The sequence below is a fragment of the Nothobranchius furzeri genome, chromosome 13, assembly GCF_043380555.1.
Source record: "Nothobranchius furzeri strain GRZ-AD chromosome 13, NfurGRZ-RIMD1, whole genome shotgun sequence".
Taxonomy (NCBI): Eukaryota; Metazoa; Chordata; class Actinopteri; order Cyprinodontiformes; family Nothobranchiidae; genus Nothobranchius; species Nothobranchius furzeri.
This window is the reverse complement of record NC_091753.1, coordinates 24645021-24666249: the sequence shown is the minus strand read 5'-3', so window position 1 is coordinate 24666249 and position 21229 is coordinate 24645021. Positions and strand designations below refer to the sequence as shown.

Sequence of the window (21229 nt, the reverse complement as noted above, 5' to 3'; positions counted from 1 at the left end):
GGATTATATTACATCTGCTATTTAGTTGAAAGGAAATTATAGTTTTATACTTGCTATTTGTTTCTTTTTTTCTTTATGTTTTGGATTGTTTTGTTTTTCTAAAATGAAAAACTAGAAGAAATAAGTTACATCTAAGAGGTAGGCTAAATAACTTTATACTCCTTTTTCAAGAAAATTATTGTACAGTGTAAATATGGTTGAATTAGGTAAGTGAATTTGTCTGAAAACCCTACTAGTATTAGTATAGTAATAACTACTAGTAGTAGTAACGACTACTACTACTACTACTACCAGTAATTTAGAAATTCAAACTTTTTTTCTCAGGATTATGACTCTAAGCTCAGATAGCTGACATCATGCTACACTTTTGCCTCCGTAAGGAAAAAAATCTCCAAAAACCTCCAATGCTGGTTTTGACATGACGTTAATATGATGCTTTTACTTTTTGAAAACATCCCGGGCACAACTTCCGGTCTCTCTTCTCTCCTAGCTTGTTTAGAGGCTTTTAGAAGAAGGCGCGCTCTAGTGGAAGTCAGCAGGAAAAACGAAAGCGGTGTTGCGCAACGAGGCGGTGGTTTGTTTTAATTGGCTCTGTGTGAACATCTTTTGATAACACTGGTAAGATATAATGTGAACGGAAGCGTCTTTTGCTGTGGCTGCCCGCAACATTTCTGCTCAAGCTAATTTTTTAGCTAAAAGTTGTCCTTCTAACTCAGAAAGTTTGAGTGTTTTTATCAACATAAAACTTGCAGGTATGAAATGATGATCTTTATACATAATTACAGGAACCCTCCAATACAACATACTGTATGAAGAGCAAAAAGGCATGTTTGTAAAGAAAGCTTCACTGAGCTGAATAATCTGATGTTATTTTCCAAAATGGAGGAGAACATACAGGTCAGTTGTGACAAATTATGAACATCTGCTGCTAATGCTGATCTGGGCCAAGAGTCTCCAACAAAACACACACACACACACACACACACACACACACACACACACACACACACACACACACACACACGCTGCCATTGTTTTCTTCAGAAGAGCATGACAACATCGCACCACACACAGGGCCAGACTACATATGGGTGGAAATAACTGCCACACACAAAAGAGTGCGTGACACACACCAAACGCAGCCACGGAGCTGTAGTGATGTGACATTCAAGAACATTCAAGAACGAGTCGAATTTTTTAAACGTGTTTCAAAGTGAACGTTGAGAGCCGAGTTACTGTAGAGAGCCGTTCATCTTTCTCCCCGGAAGTTGGGAAAGCGCACCCGCTATCCCCCCACCCCCACCCCGTTCTCTTGGCTTCACATCGTTCAAAGGAGCCAGTCTTTGAGATAAACGACCGACTAAAGAACGGCTCCCATGAAAGAGATAACACCCATCACCAGTGGTGGTGTTTCATTCACTGCTGCATGTACGTGGACGTAGTTTTGTATTTAGAAGTGAATAATTAAAGTCAAATTATTAATGTGGGATGGGGGTTTCATTTGTTTCAACACAATATCTGAAGCTGTTTTAATTATAGAGAGCCCCCCCCCCCTTCCCGTTGGCTCATGGTTCTCCTGACTGAAATAAAAAGATTGTAATAGAAAGTGGCGATAAAAGTTATTATCTGGTATGCTTTGCTTTATGCCCGTAATTACACATATGTTGTACTCTAAATTAAAATAATTGTGTGTTTCTGCTGTCTGTCATGTAATTTGAGATTCATTAGCATGTAAAAATTCATGGTTAAAGAGATTACAAGTCACATATAAGATGTCCCAACAAAATCTCTTCTCACCCAACATAGCTGCTACTTTCCACATGGCCAGATTTATAGTGGTTTTCTCCACGTCTAATACTCCTTTCATCCTGTAAGGAGGGCGTGAAGCTCGCTAAACTCACAGCCATGTTTATTCTTCTTTTCCTTCTTGTCTGGTTTGATGATGTCAGTTTGGTGCGACGAGCAGTTGTAATCCTCTATGTGTGTTTTCACACAAAACCTAAAGTAACTTTTGCAGCCTGTCGAAAAAGCACTTTCTTGGCATCAACATGTGTCTTTAGTATTCAGACATTTTAAATCCAGCATTTGTATCCACTAGATGGAGATAGAGCTGTGCTATGCTGACTTGTGAGGCAATACCAACATTAAAGTACATTTCAGCATTTTAATCCCTTGGCATTATGATTTGTAGCTTATATCAGTTTGTTTTTCCAATCCCTGCCTTTAAATTACTGCAGAAATGGGTTTCATATGGGCTCTTATAGCATTATCAGTAATTTAAACCAGTCCTGTTTCAGTAGTAAAACAAATGAAAATGTCCTTATTGAGAATGTCCTCACTAACATAATCCTAAACCATTTTTTTAAAGTATTTTTGTTGAAAGGCTGCAACTATTTCACATTATTAGTAGTTTCAAAAGCAATATTCAAGTCATGTCCTTGGCCCGTTAAATTGGGCATCTTTTTGTAAACACGTCAATTTAAAATCCAAGGCCCTTTAAAACTCCATTTCCCGGGGGCTTCCTCTACTCTTTACTCATGTGTTTCTTTCCACCCCATCAACCAATTTAATCCACAAAATAATTTCAAAACTTTTGATTTTGTTTTTGAGCTTAGGTCTATTCCACCAGCTTTGACAGTGTTTTTGGCAGACATGTATCTGAACCTATAGTGCAGCACAGAGCTGCAGTATTGTGTTCTGTGCACACTGCGCAGACGTTGCGCTTTGTCATCACTTCTGTCCTCTATTCCTGGATGCGGGCTGGCGCTGTCAAGGTGTTATGTTTAAGAGGCTCTTCAGCTTATGGGGATATGGGTCAGCAGAGGTGGAATCACTTTCCATGTTCATATATTCATAAAGAATTGGTATTTATTAAATATTGTAATATCAGTGTGTTGTCTTTAGGTATTGATCAGGTGGGGATTGAAGAAGTTTGATTTAGATCGTAGATGTGGGCAGACAGAAGAATTGGCTCTTACTGAGACGCAGCTGACCTGATGTTTTCTGAACTATTCACCTCATTCTTTTGTTTCTCCATTCTCTTATTATCATTTCGTTTACTCTCTCATTTTTCCTTCGCTGTGTAATCCCACTTAAACAAAACCTGATAAGGCTACCAAGCCGGCATCTTGTCACTAAGTCCCTGTTTCGTTGCTATGATGACAAACAGCTCATTTCACAAGGAATAAAGAGATCCTAAAGGACTGACGCCTGTGAAGTGCAGCAAGGCTCATGAGACCCACAGGGACGTCCCTTTGTTATCGTTAATTACTCCTTCTCCATCAGGAATCAAATTCATTTAATGTGCGAGACCTGCTGTGTCTACTGTGGGCACGTTAGGCCAATTAAATCACAATACACTAGAGCCGAAGTTCGTCTCCATGACAAGAAAAGTAATCCAACTAAGCGTATCAGGAAAAAAAAAAGTTAGGGAAGTTAATATTCACGTTTATGAACACTTGGGAGAGTATTTTTATACAATTATTTTTGAATACAACAAATTTTATTGTGATTGCACTGCAATTTCAGACTTGATTAAGACTATATCAGCAGGGCACAAGACCTCCAAGAGAACAGAGCTTTTAGAGTGGACTACTGTCAATCCTCTTATATTGTGCTTCAGTGAGAATGGATTAGTGAGTAACACCTACGGTTGTGCCCCGGGGTCACTTTGGGAGGATTTGATTGCTGACAACACAACACAAAACTATTTTATGTTTCATCCAAATGACAGATTTAGATTTGATCTGTAGTTTTAGATATTTATTTTTCATGTAATTTTTGTTACTATTTAGATTTTTTTCTTTTCACATACAAGGAACAAAAAAGAGAAAAAAACAGCAAAATGGATTTTATTCGTTTTTGATAAATACTGACTGTGATCACCTCTGTTTGTGGATACACACAGAAGCCTTGGAGACCGTGGAACGTAAGTAGATCTCCTGGGTGCTGAAGTTGTCTCCGAACGCCTCAGACGTTCATCCTGAGCTGCTACCTGTCACTTATAGCCCGTAATCCAAACACAATGAACGGGCTGCGTCTTCACCGGAGTGACACTGAGGTAGATAGGTGGAGTTTGGAGGTGTTGGGTAGTTAGTTGGAGACAGACAAACTCTTTCAAAACTGTAATAGTCTCATCTGGATTCTGGATGTGTCCTGATGGCATCGAACAAACGGTAGGTGTTTTATTTGTGATTCAGGATGTAGGAGAGAAATGAGAGATCTCGGAGACGATACTTTTGTCCATTCTGCAGGTATTAGTGAAGTGACTGAAAGCCAGCACCCAGTGAATATAAATATTCACTATCTTGGACACGCTGGAAGGACCATGCAACATATTCCTCCAAATGGTTGGGAGTCCAACCATCCATGTGTGCCCATAATAAAAAGCAGACAATCTTTATGGACACTTCCTTTTTATAACTTTCTTTTATGGGTTCTCCTGGGAGTTCTCACATTCCCTTGCTGTGTTCACTGTTTGATATTCAAAGTGGGGGTGTTGGGGCCTTGGAACTGCGACCCCATTTACTACAAGGCCCTTCCTACTGTGGCAGCCAGACTCGCTGTGAGCAGAATAAATGAGGACATTAATCTGGATCTAGGTCTGACAATGGACTTCATCATCCTTCAGGAGTCTTGTGAAACCTCCAAAGCACTCACTGCTTACATTTATTACGATAAATCCGCAGATGCATTCATTGGCTCCACCAACCCGGGATACTGCATCACAGCTTCTCTGCTGGCAAAGAATTGGGGCAAGGCACTCTTCTCCTACAGCTGTGTTTCTTGTGAACTGGATCGAAACATTGGGTATCCAACATACGCAAGGACAGTGCCATTTCCAGTTGATGTGCTTTTTACCGTGTTCAAGCACTACCGATGGGCCAGCTCTGTCGTGATCTCTTCAAATGAAGACCAGTGGATCGACACTGCATGGGGAGTCGCTTCTGCTCTGAGAAGGAAGGGGCTTCTCGTTGGCCTGGTTACAGCTATGGGTCTGAATGAAACTGAGGTGGAAAGCACTCTGATGAAGATCCAAAATGCAGGAACTGTAAGGGGTAAGTAAAAAGACTGCTCATTTGTGTAACACAATTTGTTCAAATATTATGCCAGTTGTTCATTGGTAAATAATTTGTCAATCCATCTTGTGTCCAGTTTTGCTCCACCCAAATATTCTTTCATCAAAGCCATTCTCTTCAGAAGGCTTATTCCTCCATCTGACCTGGTGGAGAAATGTTTTCAGTCCATTGCTAAGATTGGGATACAAACTTCAAAATTTACAAGTAGCAGAATACTTCTGCCGTTGGATGTATTTACACAAGATTGCAGAGTTTATTAGACGCAAAAGGAGACCAGCATCAGAGCTAGAGAGCCGACTTGGCATCAGAACATGATCAGACACGTACTCTATCATAAACCTGCTGCCTGATCAAGATGTGTTGCTAAATCTTGTTTCCATCACCGCGTTCCTCTTGATTTGTTACTCCAATAGAGCGAGAGGAAAAACAATCAACAAATGTAGATTTAAAATAATCTTAAATACCAAATTAAGCAAAGCAATTATGAAGATGTGACTTACAATCACATTATTCATCATTTGTGAACTGTAAAAGCTGAACAACCAGAGAATTTGTTGAAAGCCTGTTATTTTGTAATGTCTTTTTCAGTCATTATAATGTGCATGCACTCCATCCTGATTGGAGGTGAGCAGCAGGCCACTTTTCTAATCAAAGCTCACATGATGGGAATGACGTCAGGGAAGTATGTGTTTGTGCCCTACGACACCCTGCACTACAGTTTGCCCTACACCAACATCACCTACAGTCCTTTCCAGAACAACAACGTTCTGAGGGAGGCCTATGACGCTGTGCTCACCATCACTATGGCCTCTGAGCAGCAGTCCTTCATTGAGGCGTTTACAGCTGCCAAGAGGAACGGAGAGATAATCCTGCCAGTACAGGCAGAGCAGGTAGGATTGTCACGTCTGGAAATTAAAATACAGTCCAGCCTCTTGCATTGAGTCATACACTTCATATGGAGTTGTAATGATGACCCAGGGTGCCTCTTTAATAACTATGCACACGCACACACACATATATAAATATATAAAACCACAGGACAATTGCTAACAAAAAGGGATATTGTATTTTGTTATCTCACATAGCCAACAAAGTATTCTCATTTGGTAAGATTAGTTGTGTTCTTTTTAAGCCTCTTGTAAGTTTTGCTCCCTCTGACCTGCAGGTTAATCCACTGTTTGGGACAATCTACAACTCCATATACCTGATGGCCAAGTCTATCCACAACACAAGGAAAGCAGGCATGCTTCTGTCGGGCTCTAATCTGGCCTACTTCACAAAGAATACCACCTTGAACGGCTTCAACCAGATTGTCCAGGTGGACACAAATGGAGACATTAAGATGAACTATGTCATTCTGGACTCTGACAGCAAGCAAAGTCAGCTCTACCAGTCTTATATAGTGGACCTGAATTTGGGAGTACTTCGTTTTGCAGGAAGGTCGATTCATTTTCCAGGAGGATCCCCTCCAGCAGCTGATTCCCGCTGCTGGTTTGACAGTAATATGGTCTGCACTGGAGGTAGGTGAATGCTGGGATTTGGTGTTTGTGCAGATTCTTTGCCCATTTTGTCTCATATCCAATACCTTCTCTTCTCACTGTCAAGTGAATTATTGTCCTCCTCAGGTGTGGAGGTGAGCTACATCATAATAGTGCTGGCTGTTGCTCTAAGTCTGGGTGTTGGAGGGCTCTTCATAAGTCTTTGCATAAGGTACAGAGATAGCTGGTTGGCTCTAGAAAACCTGCTGTCATTGGTTGAAGGATATTCCTTATTGTAGCTGTTTCCATTTGGCAGGAGGAGACTTCAACAAATCCAGCTGATCAAAGGTCCCAATCGGATCCTTCTGACTCTAGAGGATCTTACTTTTATCAATCCTCAGCTTAGTAAAAAGGCAAGTGTCATCCACTCATTACAAATAATGTCAGTGTTTGCTTATTGAGTTACAGGGTCTGTACTCTTAGTGTTGACACACTGTTATTTTTTACGTGTCCTGTCTGGCAGTAAAGCTATCAGAGTTCTTGTCTGAATCCCCAAAACAAGTCCTACAGATTTACTTTCACAAGATGAGTGTTACAGCTTTGGCTACAGTGTTCCACCTGACATACGTTTTTAGACAAAACTTCATAAAAGCTGCCTTTTTAGTTTATTTTATTGGACACTAGGATGGAAATGAAAGGGAAAGGAGGAGACAGAATCCAAGGTGAGGAAGAAAGTTAACAGAACGAGACGACACAAGAGGTTCAAGAAGTTACATTTTAGTCCTGCAGAAAAGGAGATAAAGAACAAAAAAGAAACAGAGCCGAGATACCACAGAGACAAACAATATATGTATACATAACAATAACAATGCCAGTGGTAATTAATTCAAGGTGTGACACATTGTTAAATTGCCTCCAATGTCCCCAATAGGGTATAATGTACTGGAATATTTTTAAATGCTGCAGAAACTAAAATCTGTAATAGTTCAGTTTGAGTTTTTATTTACTGAACTCAAATAATTTTTGTCATCTGACATTGATTTCCTTTTAATTACCAGGTTTTCTGAACTAAAATACTCGTCTTAGTTCTCTCCCCAAAATTAAAAAATATGACCTATATAGATTATATTTTTAATACATTCTCCAGTTATACATGAAGTTGCTACATACACAGTTGCTGATATTTTTACCTTTTCTGTGCACAACTCATTTTTACACAACAATAATTTTGCATTGTTTGATGTCATACAGAAAATAACACTGGAGGATCTGAGTGAGTCCAGAAGCATAGTGGATGACAAATCTGCAGACCCCTCTCACTCAGTCAACAGCATGCAAATAGCAACTCATGAAAACTCCAGTGTTGCTGTGTATGAGGTCAGTAACACTAAGTGAAAAAACTGTGAAGTAAAACACAAAGATGGCTCACGAGCTAAACAAAACCACATGTTTGTTTAGTTTTGTTTACATGAATGTTATGGCTACCAAGTTGTCATCAAATTACAGTTCTGACAAATGTGTCATCCTATTTGTATTTTTATTGTACGTACAGACTTTTAAAGAGCAGGTCCACTGAGAAATATGTTTTTAGAAGATTAACATACATTTTTTATTTATCCTTTCAGAATGGAGTATTTCCAGACAAAATAAAAGTAGCAAGAGTTGTTCCCAACCACAAGTCAGGAGATGAGCACCTCTATACTAACTATAGGCCAATTTCGATACTTTCCCACTTCTCTAAAATATTAGAAAAATTATTTCATTAAACAATTTGACAGTTTTATTGAGAAGCATGAGCTACTAGCAGACAGTCAACATGGGTTTAGAAGTAATAGATCAACATGACTGACTTTAATGGACCTGATAGAAGAAAGAACAGAATCTATTGACAATAAGAAATATGCACTTGGAGTGTTCTTAGATCTAAAATAGGCATTTGATAATATCATCCATGATATTTTACTAGAAAAGCTGGAGAGGTATGGGTTCAGAGGTGTAGTATTAGATTGGATTACAAGCTAAATAATTAACAGGCAAGAGTTTTTACAGATAGCTCAAAAAAATCTAGCCTAATGAATATCAGTTGTGGGGTAACTCAAGGATCCATCCTAGGCCTAAAAATGTTTTTGATGTACATAAATTATATGTGTAAAGTATCAATGCTGTTCAAATTTGTTTTATTTGCAGATGACACAAACATCCTTTGCACTGGTGTGGATTTGCAGCAGATTCTAGGGGAAATCACTAATGAAATGCATAGTATAAAAAATGGTTTGATACTAATAAACTATCTTTGAATTTAGAAAAAACTAAATTCATGTTATTTGGAAACACATAAAATTATTTCGTAAATATAACCATTGATAGGGTTAACATTGAAAGGGTTAATGAATTTAAATTTCTTGGGGTAATCATGCACCATAATATCTGATGGAAACCACAAACGTTAATGGGAAGTTAGCTTGTAGTCTTGCCATCCTAACAAAAACAAAACATATTCTCAATCGTAAAGCTCTTCATATTGTATTGTACACTACTCTTACCCTGTTTGAGTTACTGTATGGAACATCGACATACATATATGGACAATGGGTTTCCATAGACTCCAATAATAAGTTTTTGTACTAAAATGAGAGGTAGCCACCACCACCATTTTGACCGTGTCACAGGTTCCTTCAAGCCCAGACAATTTCACCCAGACAATTCCATAAAAGGGAAGAGAGGAGGAGCTGAGGGTGGGGCTGAAAGGCTGGGATCAAGTGACGACACCCGGTCGAACTAGCTACAAGCTAACCTGAAGCTAACCCAAAGCTAATGCAGAGGTGGGAGCTAAGCTAACGGAGGTAGCAACCTAGCTGCAACCGGAGTTAACTGTGCACAACACCAGAGCTTCTGAAGCAGAGATACGCCGGGCTGACCGCTGGGTAAAACCGGGTGGAACACAGAGGTCTCCAAGACCTCCGCAAGCCGGCAGCTGCACAGCAGACAAGCGCCGCTGCAATCAGAGATGCGCAGAGCTGCCGCTGGGGAGAACCGGGTGGAAAGGTTTCCATCCCAGAGCTCCACAAGCCGACAGCCCGCGCAGCAGACAGAAGCCGCGATCAGACAGAGATGCGCCGAGCTGCGGGGAGGGGAGAACGGGTGGAAAACATCGGTCTCCCGAGAGCTCCACAAGCCGATAGTTGGAACCCAGCTCCACCAACATGTTATATTTCAACCCATTTTCTAAAGTGCAGCATTATGTTAAATGCACTGGGTTTTACCCTATTACATTTAAATTTCATGGTTAAACAGTACATGTTAAAATCTAAGCTCAGCTCGGCAGTGACCTAAAATACATAAATATAAGTTTACTTACCGAAAAAAATGAAGTGGAGACTCCTTGGACGCTCTATTAGTGCAATTAATGCCACAGCAAGTCATTTTGTCCAACAATTGCACAAAAAATATCCAAACAAGAATACACACACACACACAGACTCAAAATGCCGGAGCAGTTTCCAGGCCAGACCGAGGCTCTACTGAGGCCTTTCCACGGAGCTAGCTCTGTGGTCACGTGGGTCTGATGCTTATTAATTATACAGAATTTTAGGCTTTAATACACTTAAACACAAGAGTGAGGAAAAAATGCAGCCCCCTCAGAGTTGTCATGAGTGTAAACTAGATAATTTAAACCAAAAACATGTTTTGGTACCAGGCTGTAAACATGTTTTTTTTTTTTTGCTGCGAAAGTGGAATTTTTAACATGGGAGTCAATGAGGATTTGCTCACTTCTGACACCAGCCCCCAGCGGATGAGGGTGGAACTGCAATTTTTGGTACTTCCGGGTTGAAACCAATTTCTGAGCCGCATTGTGGGGGCTTGGTATGGAAGTGTGGGGAAAAACGTACATGAGCAACTTACAAACAATTAATTTAATGCAAAAATGGGCAATCAGATCAAACAGGATACAAAGATCATACTAATGAACTATTTACAAAGACTAGACTAATGACATTTCCAGATTTGGTTAAATTTAAAACAGCACAAGTACTTTATACGGCAAAAAACAACCAACTTCCCCTAAAAATAACGAAATTGTTTCATGTAAAGGATGGAGGGTACAACCTAAGAGCTAAACACATGCTTTCAGAACAACATTAAAAAGCTGGTGTGTCTCAGTGGCAGGTATTAAAATATGGACTGGTCTAACAGATGACATAAAGCAAAACAAAATCATAAGCCAATTCAAAAGAAAATTCTAATAACAAATATTTAAAGCATATATAAATGAAGTGCAGTAAAAACCTGGAAAAGGTTAGACATTATTGATAGTGTATACAGTTTTTCCCAGTCGCTTTGGTGCGTTTCTCAGAACACTATTAACATTTGCACAGCAGTTAGTGCATTTCTCAAAACAATTAGTGCAAACTGCAAAACCTAGAGGATAGCCTGCAAAAGCACGTCACATGATCAAAAATGATCATCCATTTCTCAAAAGCAAGTATTCATGTCCATGAAACTGTCAGTGCCATCAAAATGAAAAGTCTTGACACCATCTTTATGAACAAGATAGTCAAATGGCTTTGTCATGTTTTCACCATGACATTTTACAATTTCAGTGTTTTCCATTGCAAGAATATTTGGTGACACCAGAAAATGCTCAAGACAGCACTATGCCCTACTTGTACAGCCATTTGAAATGTGCAGTAAAGTTACTGTAGATGTTATGGGAGTTTTGGGAGTAACTGAGACACTGAATACGTACGTTTTACATTTTTACTGTACTCTATAGAAGTGTTTGTAATTCTACAGCATTGTGCAAAAGAAAAATATGCTACAGTCACTTGTTTACTGTAGAATACATGTAAACATAAAATCACCCTTTGGTAGAGCTGTGCACAAATGTGAACAATATACAGTGCATGTAACAGTACATGCAGTATTGCACAGTACTGTAACATACAGGTACAGTAAATCATTCTGGCACATCCAGACGTTCCTGTCTGTCTGGCCACAAATTTTCATCTACATTACAACGGATGTCATCCCTCGCAATGCAGCGAGGAAAGTATCTCCTGGAGTGGCGAATCCATCCTCTGCAGGACTCTGCTGTGATGTCATCACATGCTGCATCCATGGCTGCTAGCAGGGCCATTTGGGTATGTGGATGTCTGTCATATACCTTCCACCTCCAGGAAGAGAAAAACTCCTCAGTTGGATTCAGGAATGGAGTGTAAGGAGGAAGAAACTCCATAAGCATCCTGTCGTGTGCTGCAAACCACTGCCTGACTACAGCAGAGTGATGGAAGCTAACATTATCCCAAACCACTACATACATTGTCCGGTTGTCACCAGGACACACACCAGTTTTCATTAGTGTGAGATAAGGTTCACCTGAGAAAAGAAATTTATGGAGATTTCCATGAAAACTCCTTAAAAATAGGGTTTTCAAAATGGGTGTACAAAGTGTTTGACAAGATGTTCAACAATTTTGAGTGCAATGACACAAGCAATGAAATGAAGACTATTAGTTGTAAGGACAATGACTATTCAGCCGGTACAAGTATAAATAATTGTGACATTCATGATAAAAGCAAGGAGATAGTGATGAATAGCAAGTCAAAAGTGACCATTCTTTAGATATTTGTACTTACTCAACTGCTTCATGTCCAAAGGCATTTGCCTTTGGACGAAATGAATGTGAAACCGCCACTAGGTTGTGCCAAAACGACAACATGTTGTGGAGGTTGAACTAACTGTTGTGCAAAGTTTAATTCTGTTGTGAGAAATGCACCAAAGCAACTGAGAAAAACTGTAAATGAGAGTCTTTTGTTTTGTTTGACTGCACAGTTCTGTGTTTGACTTTGTAGTATTTCTTATTCCTTTTCATGCTTTTATTTGGAAAAAAGTGTAAATTAGGTCAAATGAATGAATTGATACGTTGAAGTTTGCATTTGACTTTTTTTTCTTTTGAAACCTTCAAAAATATGTAAAGTACATACTTCAACCTACCCCCATTTCAAACAATGTTGATTGTCAAAAATTATTTTATTTACTTTTATTTTTTCATGTTTGAAATAGATAAATAAAGAAACAAACAAAGATGATCGGTCAATAAGTTTAACATGCAGGCTGAACGTGAAACTAGTCTTCTACCTCTACTTCCTGCATTAGCTTGTGATAGAAAATTGAGGGGAAAACGTTTGATTCATAAATGCCTGACATATCTACATAAGACTAAAACTTAACTTTCATGGAGTCACCCATCTTGGCTCTTAAGCAGGGAAGGATGTTGTTGGTATGGCATCCAGGAAAGTGCAGAGAATGTCCTAACTACTAGAAGCTAACCTGTAGCATTAGCAACTCCACAACATGGCAGAACTCCTTTAAGCTTGTGTTATTTACAGAAAAAAAACATCAAGTTTGCAAAGCAAACTGAGCCAGTAGTACAGTTGCATTGCTGTTAGCCAATCTGAGGCAAGAAGTCCAAATATCAGGAAATAAGAGCCCAAATCCTGCCATGCTGTCCTATCTTCCAGCTGATTAGTACTGAATGAAGCACATCTGAGCTTTTATTCCCCAAGTATGACTTCCCAGGCCTCCATTCGTACAAGATACCACTGCAAATGTATTGATTAAACAAGTGAACCACAACTTACTTTTTAAATTGTTGAATGTTTTCTCCTCTTAGGGAGACTGGGTTTGGCTGAAGAAATTTGATGAGGGTCAATTCAAGGAGGTGAAACAAAGCACCACCAGGATTTTTACAAAGGTACCATGTTGCTGAACTCCGCGTAATCTGACATTAATTCTCTTCAATATACTGATAATATAACCTGCTTCTTTCTTACAACCCAGTGAAAACAGAGACAAATTTATGGTCCTCATACCCGTGTTCCTGTTTCTATCTTTTAGATGAAGGACCTGAGAAATGAGAATGTAAATCCATTCCTGGGTTTCTTTTTGGACTGCTCAGTGTTTGCTGTAGTGACGGAGCACTGCTCACGAGGCAGTCTGCAGGATCTGCTCAGGAACGAGGATGTTAAATTAGACTGGATGTTCAAGTCCTCTCTTCTGCTTGATCTTATTAAGGTAAGGACCAGTGCTGTCCTCCTTATAACCTTCATTTTACCATTTTTAGCTACTTTGCTTTTCCTACTACCTCTCTGGTGCTGTCTGTAATTAGTTCACATCATATTTCACAGACAGGAGCTTCATGGTAAGTTTACAACTGCTCCTCTCTGCAAACTGACATGTGGTGTGCCCCAGGGTTTGATTTTAGGCCCATTGCTTTTTGAACTTTAAATGCTCCCACTTGGCAGTGTGATTGGGACACACATAGTTAACAGTTATGTGGATATGTGATTTTTTTTCAATTTCAATTTATTTATTTAATAATCAGGACAGTGCATGTTAATATCAGTCACACTGAAACATGCCAGAGTAAGCCATAGGCTAGTTTACATCTGTAGTCCTGTGCCAGTTGTACAGTCGGCATCCTAGGGAGGACATGAAACACCTATACAATCATAAGTAATTTATATGAAGATTGTTGTAGAAAAGCTACATGAAACACAGTTTTACATCTATGTGTCACTCGATGACACACAGCCAAGAGACGCATTTTTATTGCATTCCAGACATCAATTCCTGATGGCAGAAAACTGTCTCCAGCTAAACCAGGACAAAACTGAAGATTTAGTCATCAGTCTTGAGTCTGCATAGTCACTAACTTTTAATCATTCTTTACAAGTGAAGAACCTGGGTATGATTTTTGACTCTGACGCCACGGCTGGAAAACATGTCTATGGGAAACACTTCTGACTTTTATCGATCATATTAAACACATTTGTAAAATAGATTTTTATTACATTGCCATTCTCTCTTTGGCCAACAAGGATACACTAATGCATGCTTTTATCATTAGTACAAAAGTTCCTGTGATTTTTTTTCTTCTTTAAAAATCTGTTTTGCAATGCATTGTGTTTGCAGGGAATGAAATACCTCCACCACAGGGAGTTCCCCCACGGGCGCCTCAAATCCAGAAACTGTGTGGTGGATGGGCGCTTTGTTCTCAAGATTACAGACTATGGCTTCAACGAACTCCTGGAGACTCAGAAATCTCCCTTTGAAGAGCCTCCACCTGAAGGTGATCTTATACTGAAAATACAGTGGGCAAAAATTTAAGTTTGGGCAACCATGAGTTTCCCGTATAAATTGTTGGTTGTTACAATAAAATATTTTAGGTACATATATCATATAGGAGACACACAGTGATATTTGAGAAGTGAATCAAAGTTTGTAGGATTTACAGAAAGTGTGCAATAAATTGTTGAAACAAAATCAGGCAGGCGCATAAATTTGGGAACCACAATAAATAAATTACCTCAATATTTAGTAGATCCTCCTTTTGCAGAAATAACAGCCTCTAAACGCTTCCTATAGCTTCCAGTGAGAGTCTGGATTCTGGCTGAAGGTATTCTGGACCATTCTTCTTTACAAAACATCTCTAGTTCATTCAGGTCTGATGGCTTCTGAGCATGGACAGCTCTCTTTGACTCACACTACATATTTTCAATAATATTCAGGTCTGGGGACTGAGATAGTCGTCCCAGAATGTTCTGCTTGTTCCTCTGCATGAATGCCTTAGTAGATGTTGAGCAGAGCTTAGGGTCGTTGACTTGTTGATAGATCCAGCCCCGGTGCAGCTTCAGCTTTGTCACTGATTCCTGGACATTGGTCTCCAGAATCTGCTGATATTGCGTGGGATCCATGCGTCCCTCAACTTTAACAAGATTCCCAGTCCCTGCACTGGTCACACAGCCTACAGCATGATGGGACCACCACCATGTTTTACTGTAGGTAGCAGGTGTTTTTTTTTTTTTTTTTGGAACAATGTGTTCTTTTTCCTCCATGCATAACGCCCCCTGTTATGCCCAAATAACTCAATTGTAGTTTAATCAGTCCACAGCACCTTCTTCCAAGATGAAGCTGGCTTGTCCAAATGTGCTTTAGCATACATGATGCAGCTCTGTTTGTGCTGTGGGTGGAGAAAAGGCTTCCTCTGCATCACTCACATACAACATCTCCTTGTGTAAAATTCACCGAATAGTTGGACGATGCACTGTGACTCCATCTGCAGCAAGATGATGCTGTAGGGCTTCAGTGCTGGTCTGTGGGTTGACTCTGACTCTTACACCAGCTCAGTGGCCTAGTGGTAGAGTGTCTGCCCTGAGACTGGGAGATCAGGGTTCAATTCCTGGTCGGGTCATACCAAAGACTTAGAAAAAATGGGACCCAATGCCTCCCTGCTTGACACTCAGCATTACGGGGTTGGATTGGGGGGTTAAACTACCAAATGGTTCCCGAGCGCGGCTGTGTCTGCAGCTCACTGCTCCCCCAGGGGATGAGTCAAATGCGGAGAACAAATGTCGCACACACATCAGTGTGTGTGACAACTGATGGGACTTTAACTTTATTCTTCACTTCTGTTTATCTGAGATTTTTCTTGGTCTGCCACTTTGAGCCTTAACTTGAACTGTGCCTGCGGTCTTCCATTTCCTCAATATGTTCCTAACTGTGGAAACAGACAGCTAAAATCTGAGAGCTTTCTGTATCCTTCCCTAAACCATGACGGCGAACAATCTTTGTTTTCAGGTCATGTGAGAGTTGTTTTGAGACCCTCATGTTGCTACTCTTCAGAGAATATGCAAAGAGGAGGGGAACTTACAATCGGCCCCCCTTAATTACTCTTTCTCATATTCACCTGTGTATGGAGGTCAAGGGTCACTGAGCTTACCAAACCAATTTCTTTATATAGTTTAGTTTATTTCAAACAAAGAAAACATACATAATTAAAAAAACACAAACAGAAAAAATACATATCATCATCCCTTTTTTTCTTCTTCTCTGTCTGAAAAGGAGTAGGCTGAAGTCGAAACTTATATGTCCCTACCCCTTTATACAAGTCATTTTTACTTGTTTACTAAATGTAACACAAAACCTACATTAAAACAAACAAAATGGTACAAGTCACCAAAAACCACCAACCCATATGGAAAAAAAGAAAAGAAAAACAAAACACATCTTTTTACAATTGATGCTCATATTTAATTTTCCTTAGAATAAAGGACATCCACATAAATCATCTATTTTCCACTTTATACTTGTTCAGAATATGTTATTTATAATTCATTTTAAACACATTTATATTTGTACTTACTTTGATTTCTTCTTCTAAATTGTTCCATAATTTAACCCCTAATATTGTGATACACATCTGTTTTACTGTTGTTCTAAACTTATGTATCTTTAAGTTTAGTGTCCCTCTCAGGTTATATCCTCCTTCTCTCTCTGTGAACAGTTTCTGTATTTCATCAGGCATTAATTTATTTCTTACTTTATACATTATTTGTGCTGTTTTGTATTTAACCAAGTCCTGGAACTTCGTTGTCCGCGTTTTAATAAAAAGTTCATTTGTGTGATCCAAATATCCTGCATTTGTTATTAATCTGATAGCCCTTTTCTGCATTGTTGTTATTGTTTGTAAATTACTTTTGTACGTATTTCCCCAGACCTCTACACAATAGCTCAAATATGGCAGTAGCATCGTATTGTATAATATATAAAGTGCTTTCTGATTAAAAATATACTTAGCTTTCCCCAATATAGCAATCCCCCGTGCAAGCTTCCCCCTAACATATTTGATGTGTGGCTTCCAACAGATTCTGCTGTCTATGACCACCCCAAGAAATTTTATTTCATATACTCTCTCAATTTTTACATTATTAATTACTATATCCAATTCATTGTATCTGCTTTCATTACCAAACAACATAAATTTTGTTTTCTCTAAATTTAGTGACAGTTTATTTACATCAAACCATTTTTTAAATTTATTTATTTCCTGTGTGACCACATCCAGGACCTGTTGCAATTCCACACCTGAGCAAAAAACATTTGTGTCATCTGCAAACAATACAAACTTCAATACTTGTAAAACCCTACAAATATCATTTATGAACATTATGAACAGTTTAGGTCCTAAGACTGATCCTTGAGGTACCCCACATTGTATTTTTCTTAGTCCTGATTTATGTTGATGTATTTGCACATATTGTTGTCTATTTGATAAATAACTTTTTATCCAGTCCAATACTATACCCCTGAAACCATATTTTTCCATTTTTCTCATCAATATGTCATAGTTTACTGCATCGAAAGCTTTCTTCAGATCTAAAAACAACCCTATTGCATGCTTCTTTTTGTCAATGCATTTTGTTATTTCCTCATTAAGATCAATCAGTGCCTGGACTGTTGACCTAATATTCCTGAAGCCATACTGGCATTCTGTCAGCAACTCATATTGATCAACGAAATTATCGAATCTTTCAACAAAAAGCTTTTCTAATATTTTGGAAAATTGTGATAGTATTGACACAGGTCTATAATTTGTAAATTGATGCTTATCTCCTGTCTTGCAAATAGGAATTACCCTTGCTACTTTCGTGTTATTCAGAAAAACACCCTTTTGAAAAGAAAGATTACAAATGTGTGTTAATGGTTTTACAATGCCCTCAATCACACATTTCACTGTTTTCATGTCAATATCATTCCAGTCTGTACTGGTTTTATTCTTCAGATTTCTAACTATATCATAAATGTCCTTCTCATCAACTGCTCTTAAAAAAACAGAATTTTTATTTCTTTCAACATACTCTGTGGCATCCGTTTGTCTCTCATCAACTATTATTTTTTCCTCCAATTTAGATCCTATGCTTACAAAATATTTGTTGAATTCATCCACTGCTTCATTCATGTTTGTAATATTATTTTTTCTCTCTATAAAATGTTGTGGATAGTTATTATTCCCTGTCTCTTTCATAATTACACCATTTGATACTTTCCAGATGCCTTTTATGTTGTTTCTATTGTGCTCTAACTTTTTAATAAAACATTCACGTTTACAGCTTCTCACTATATTTATGAGTTTGTTTTTATATCTTTTGTACTTTTGTTCTGCTTCTGTAGTTCTGTCTGGGGTTCTGTGAATTTCAGTTCCAGTATTTAGTTCTAAAGGTTTTGGAATCAATAAAATGACAACAGTGTCCAAATTTATGCATAAGCCTAATCTTGTTTGAACAATTATTGCACACTTTCCTATATGATGTATTAAACTGAAAATTTTCAATCATGACCACCAACAATTTATAGATAAAATCATGAAAATTAACAAAGCTACACAAACTTTTGCATCCCACTGTATATACATTTCTGTGTGTCACATAATAAAAATATGCATTTTGATTCCCTGTTCAAACAAAATATATACTAATATAATTTTATTTTTCAACATTTTCTTTTTCTTAGAACTTTTCTGGACTGCTCCTGAGTTCCTGAGGGACCTCACCAATTACCATAAAGGAACATATAAAGGAGACGTATACAGTTTTGCAATTATCCTTCAAGAGGTGGTGGTGAGAGGTCTACCTTACTGCATGCTGGATTTACCACCTGAAGGTGTGTCTTCACACCACACGAGGAAAACAATTCCACATGTGTGTAGCACACCATAAAAAACTATTGGAACATTTGGGCCAATATAATATCTGATGTTAGCACTGCAGTTTAAACCAATAACCAATATTTGCTATTTTATACAAATACTTGTAATGTTTCTCTGCTTTAGTTAACCCTTTGATGCATGAATTATGAAATCTTCAACCATGATTTTTTTAAACAATTTTTTTCATTCATCTTTAGGTGTAAATGAAACAAATTTCATATTTACATATTTTTTGTAACATTTAATTTACACAGTTTATTACATGTCCACCTCATTGGACAGCGTGCATTCTGAACATGAAATATGTCGGCTTGACTTACTGAAGTCCAAATGGAGGGGCTCAAATGCAATAAAGTCTTCAACAGCTGTGCTTAATAGCAAAAATAAATAAATAACAATTCTGAGTACCTGTCCACTGTAATGACCATTATGCATCAAAGGGTTGAACACCCATAATCCAGCCCTGCATCACAATCACTCACCCAAACAGATGCCACGTGGCCACCCCATTAAATATACACAAATGGAAACAAGAAGAAAATAAACATCAGTGGTTAAAATCAGCCTATTTATCAATCCCGATATGTAAAAAATGGACAACATTGACCGATGCTGATGTTGATACAATACACCATGCATCCTTAGTTAAAAAAATACATATTTTAATTAAAAATGAATGACTCTTTGCTAATTTTATTTTCTCCTCAGAAATCATTCGTAAGGTGAGAAAGCCTCCCCCAATGTGCCGTCCTACCGTTGCCCCAGATCAGGCTCCACTTGAATGTATCCAGTTAATGAAGCAGTGCTGGAGCGAGCTGCCTGATCGCAGACCAGCCTTTGGGGAGATCTTTGATAGGGTACATTGTTGTCATCATGTTCTAATATTTTTTGTTTCACTAAATAACATCTGATTATTCTCATCAACCAAATCTGACTGGAATCATTTGCTGATATTTCCAACAGTTCAAGATCATCAACAAGGGTAAGAAAACCAATATTATTGACTCCATGCTGAGGATGCTGGAACAATACAGCTCAAACCTGGAGGATCTGATCAGAGAAAGAACGGAGGAGTTGGAGGTGGAAAAACAGAGAACGGAGAAGCTGCTTTCTGAGATGCTTCCTCCGTGGGTCAACATACACACACACACAAGCACATATATACTTGTATGTTTGTGTGGACCTCCATTGACTTCCATTCATCTTAGAGACTCCATTATGCCCAACCTTTACCCTAATTCTAACCAACAGGATTCTTTTCCTAACCCTAACCTAAACTAAAAGCTAATTCACACCATACCTCTAAAACCAAGTTTTAGAGTGCTTAGCCTTGTGTGGACCAGTAAAATGTCCCCACAGTGTGGAAATGTTCAAACACTACAGGTTAAAGTTAAAATGTGTCCACTTAAACATATGAAGACAAGTACACACATCTGTTTTTGCAGTTGAATTTAAAGTATGTAAGAATTTTACAATGAAATAATCACAAAACATTCTAATGTCTGTCATATTGGAGGGAAGGTTATATTGAAACATATTTTCTTCACAGTTGTCTGGGGATTGTAAGTTTTTCTCCTTTCAAAAGCGAACACTAGGGGTGTTTCTCGATGTCAAGGCGCCTGGCCTTGCAAGGCGATGTCCTGCGAAGCCAGGCGCCTTGCTTAAGAAGACACCGTCCTTCCTTGGTCAAAGAAAACAGTTAAATGGAACAGACTTGCATCACGTGACACGGGAGATAACGTTATTTTTATACGTATAAGTTTCAATATAAATATATAACAAGACTTAACTTTTTAAATTGTGTATATATTTGTTAAATTAAATATGTAAGCGAGTTACTACCTGCTAGCCACCAAAGCTGCAACTACTAAGCAACTAACCAACCAACCATAGATAATTGCTTTGGATCTAAAAAAAAAACATTTTAAATTAGTTGACTTACTTTTAAACTAAATTTGCTGCAGAAGTAGCTGCCGTCTTCTGATCCGCCATCCTTTTAAAAATACTGCAGTGTATTCGGTGAAATTTTTGACCAAGGCTAGGCTACAAGACACCTCCCGTGTATCCTTGCTCAGCTAGCTAAACAGCTAATAAACGGAGAACACACACGCCTTGGTAGAACATGA

At 38.5% G+C, this 21229-nt stretch overlaps 1 protein-coding gene across 1 annotated transcript in view; it reads left to right on the top strand.

Annotated features, from left to right (window-relative positions):
• The first annotated feature begins 982 nt into the window (after positions 1-982).
• gucy2f (guanylate cyclase 2F, retinal) overlaps positions 983-21229 on the top strand; it is a 28845-nt gene continuing 8598 nt past the window's right edge. The window contains exons 1-12 of the mRNA XM_015952043.3: positions 983-5057; positions 5667-5968; positions 6244-6598; positions 6704-6788; positions 6873-6969; positions 7808-7933; positions 13230-13310; positions 13454-13630; positions 14531-14687; positions 18908-19057; positions 19812-19960; positions 20067-20230. Of these exons, the coding sequence (XP_015807529.1) occupies positions 4214-5057; positions 5667-5968; positions 6244-6598; positions 6704-6788; positions 6873-6969; positions 7808-7933; positions 13230-13310; positions 13454-13630; positions 14531-14687; positions 18908-19057; positions 19812-19960; positions 20067-20230 (2687 nt within the window). The 5' untranslated portion in view covers positions 983-4213. The remainder of the gene's footprint in view (positions 5058-5666; positions 5969-6243; positions 6599-6703; positions 6789-6872; positions 6970-7807; positions 7934-13229; positions 13311-13453; positions 13631-14530; positions 14688-18907; positions 19058-19811; positions 19961-20066; positions 20231-21229) is intronic.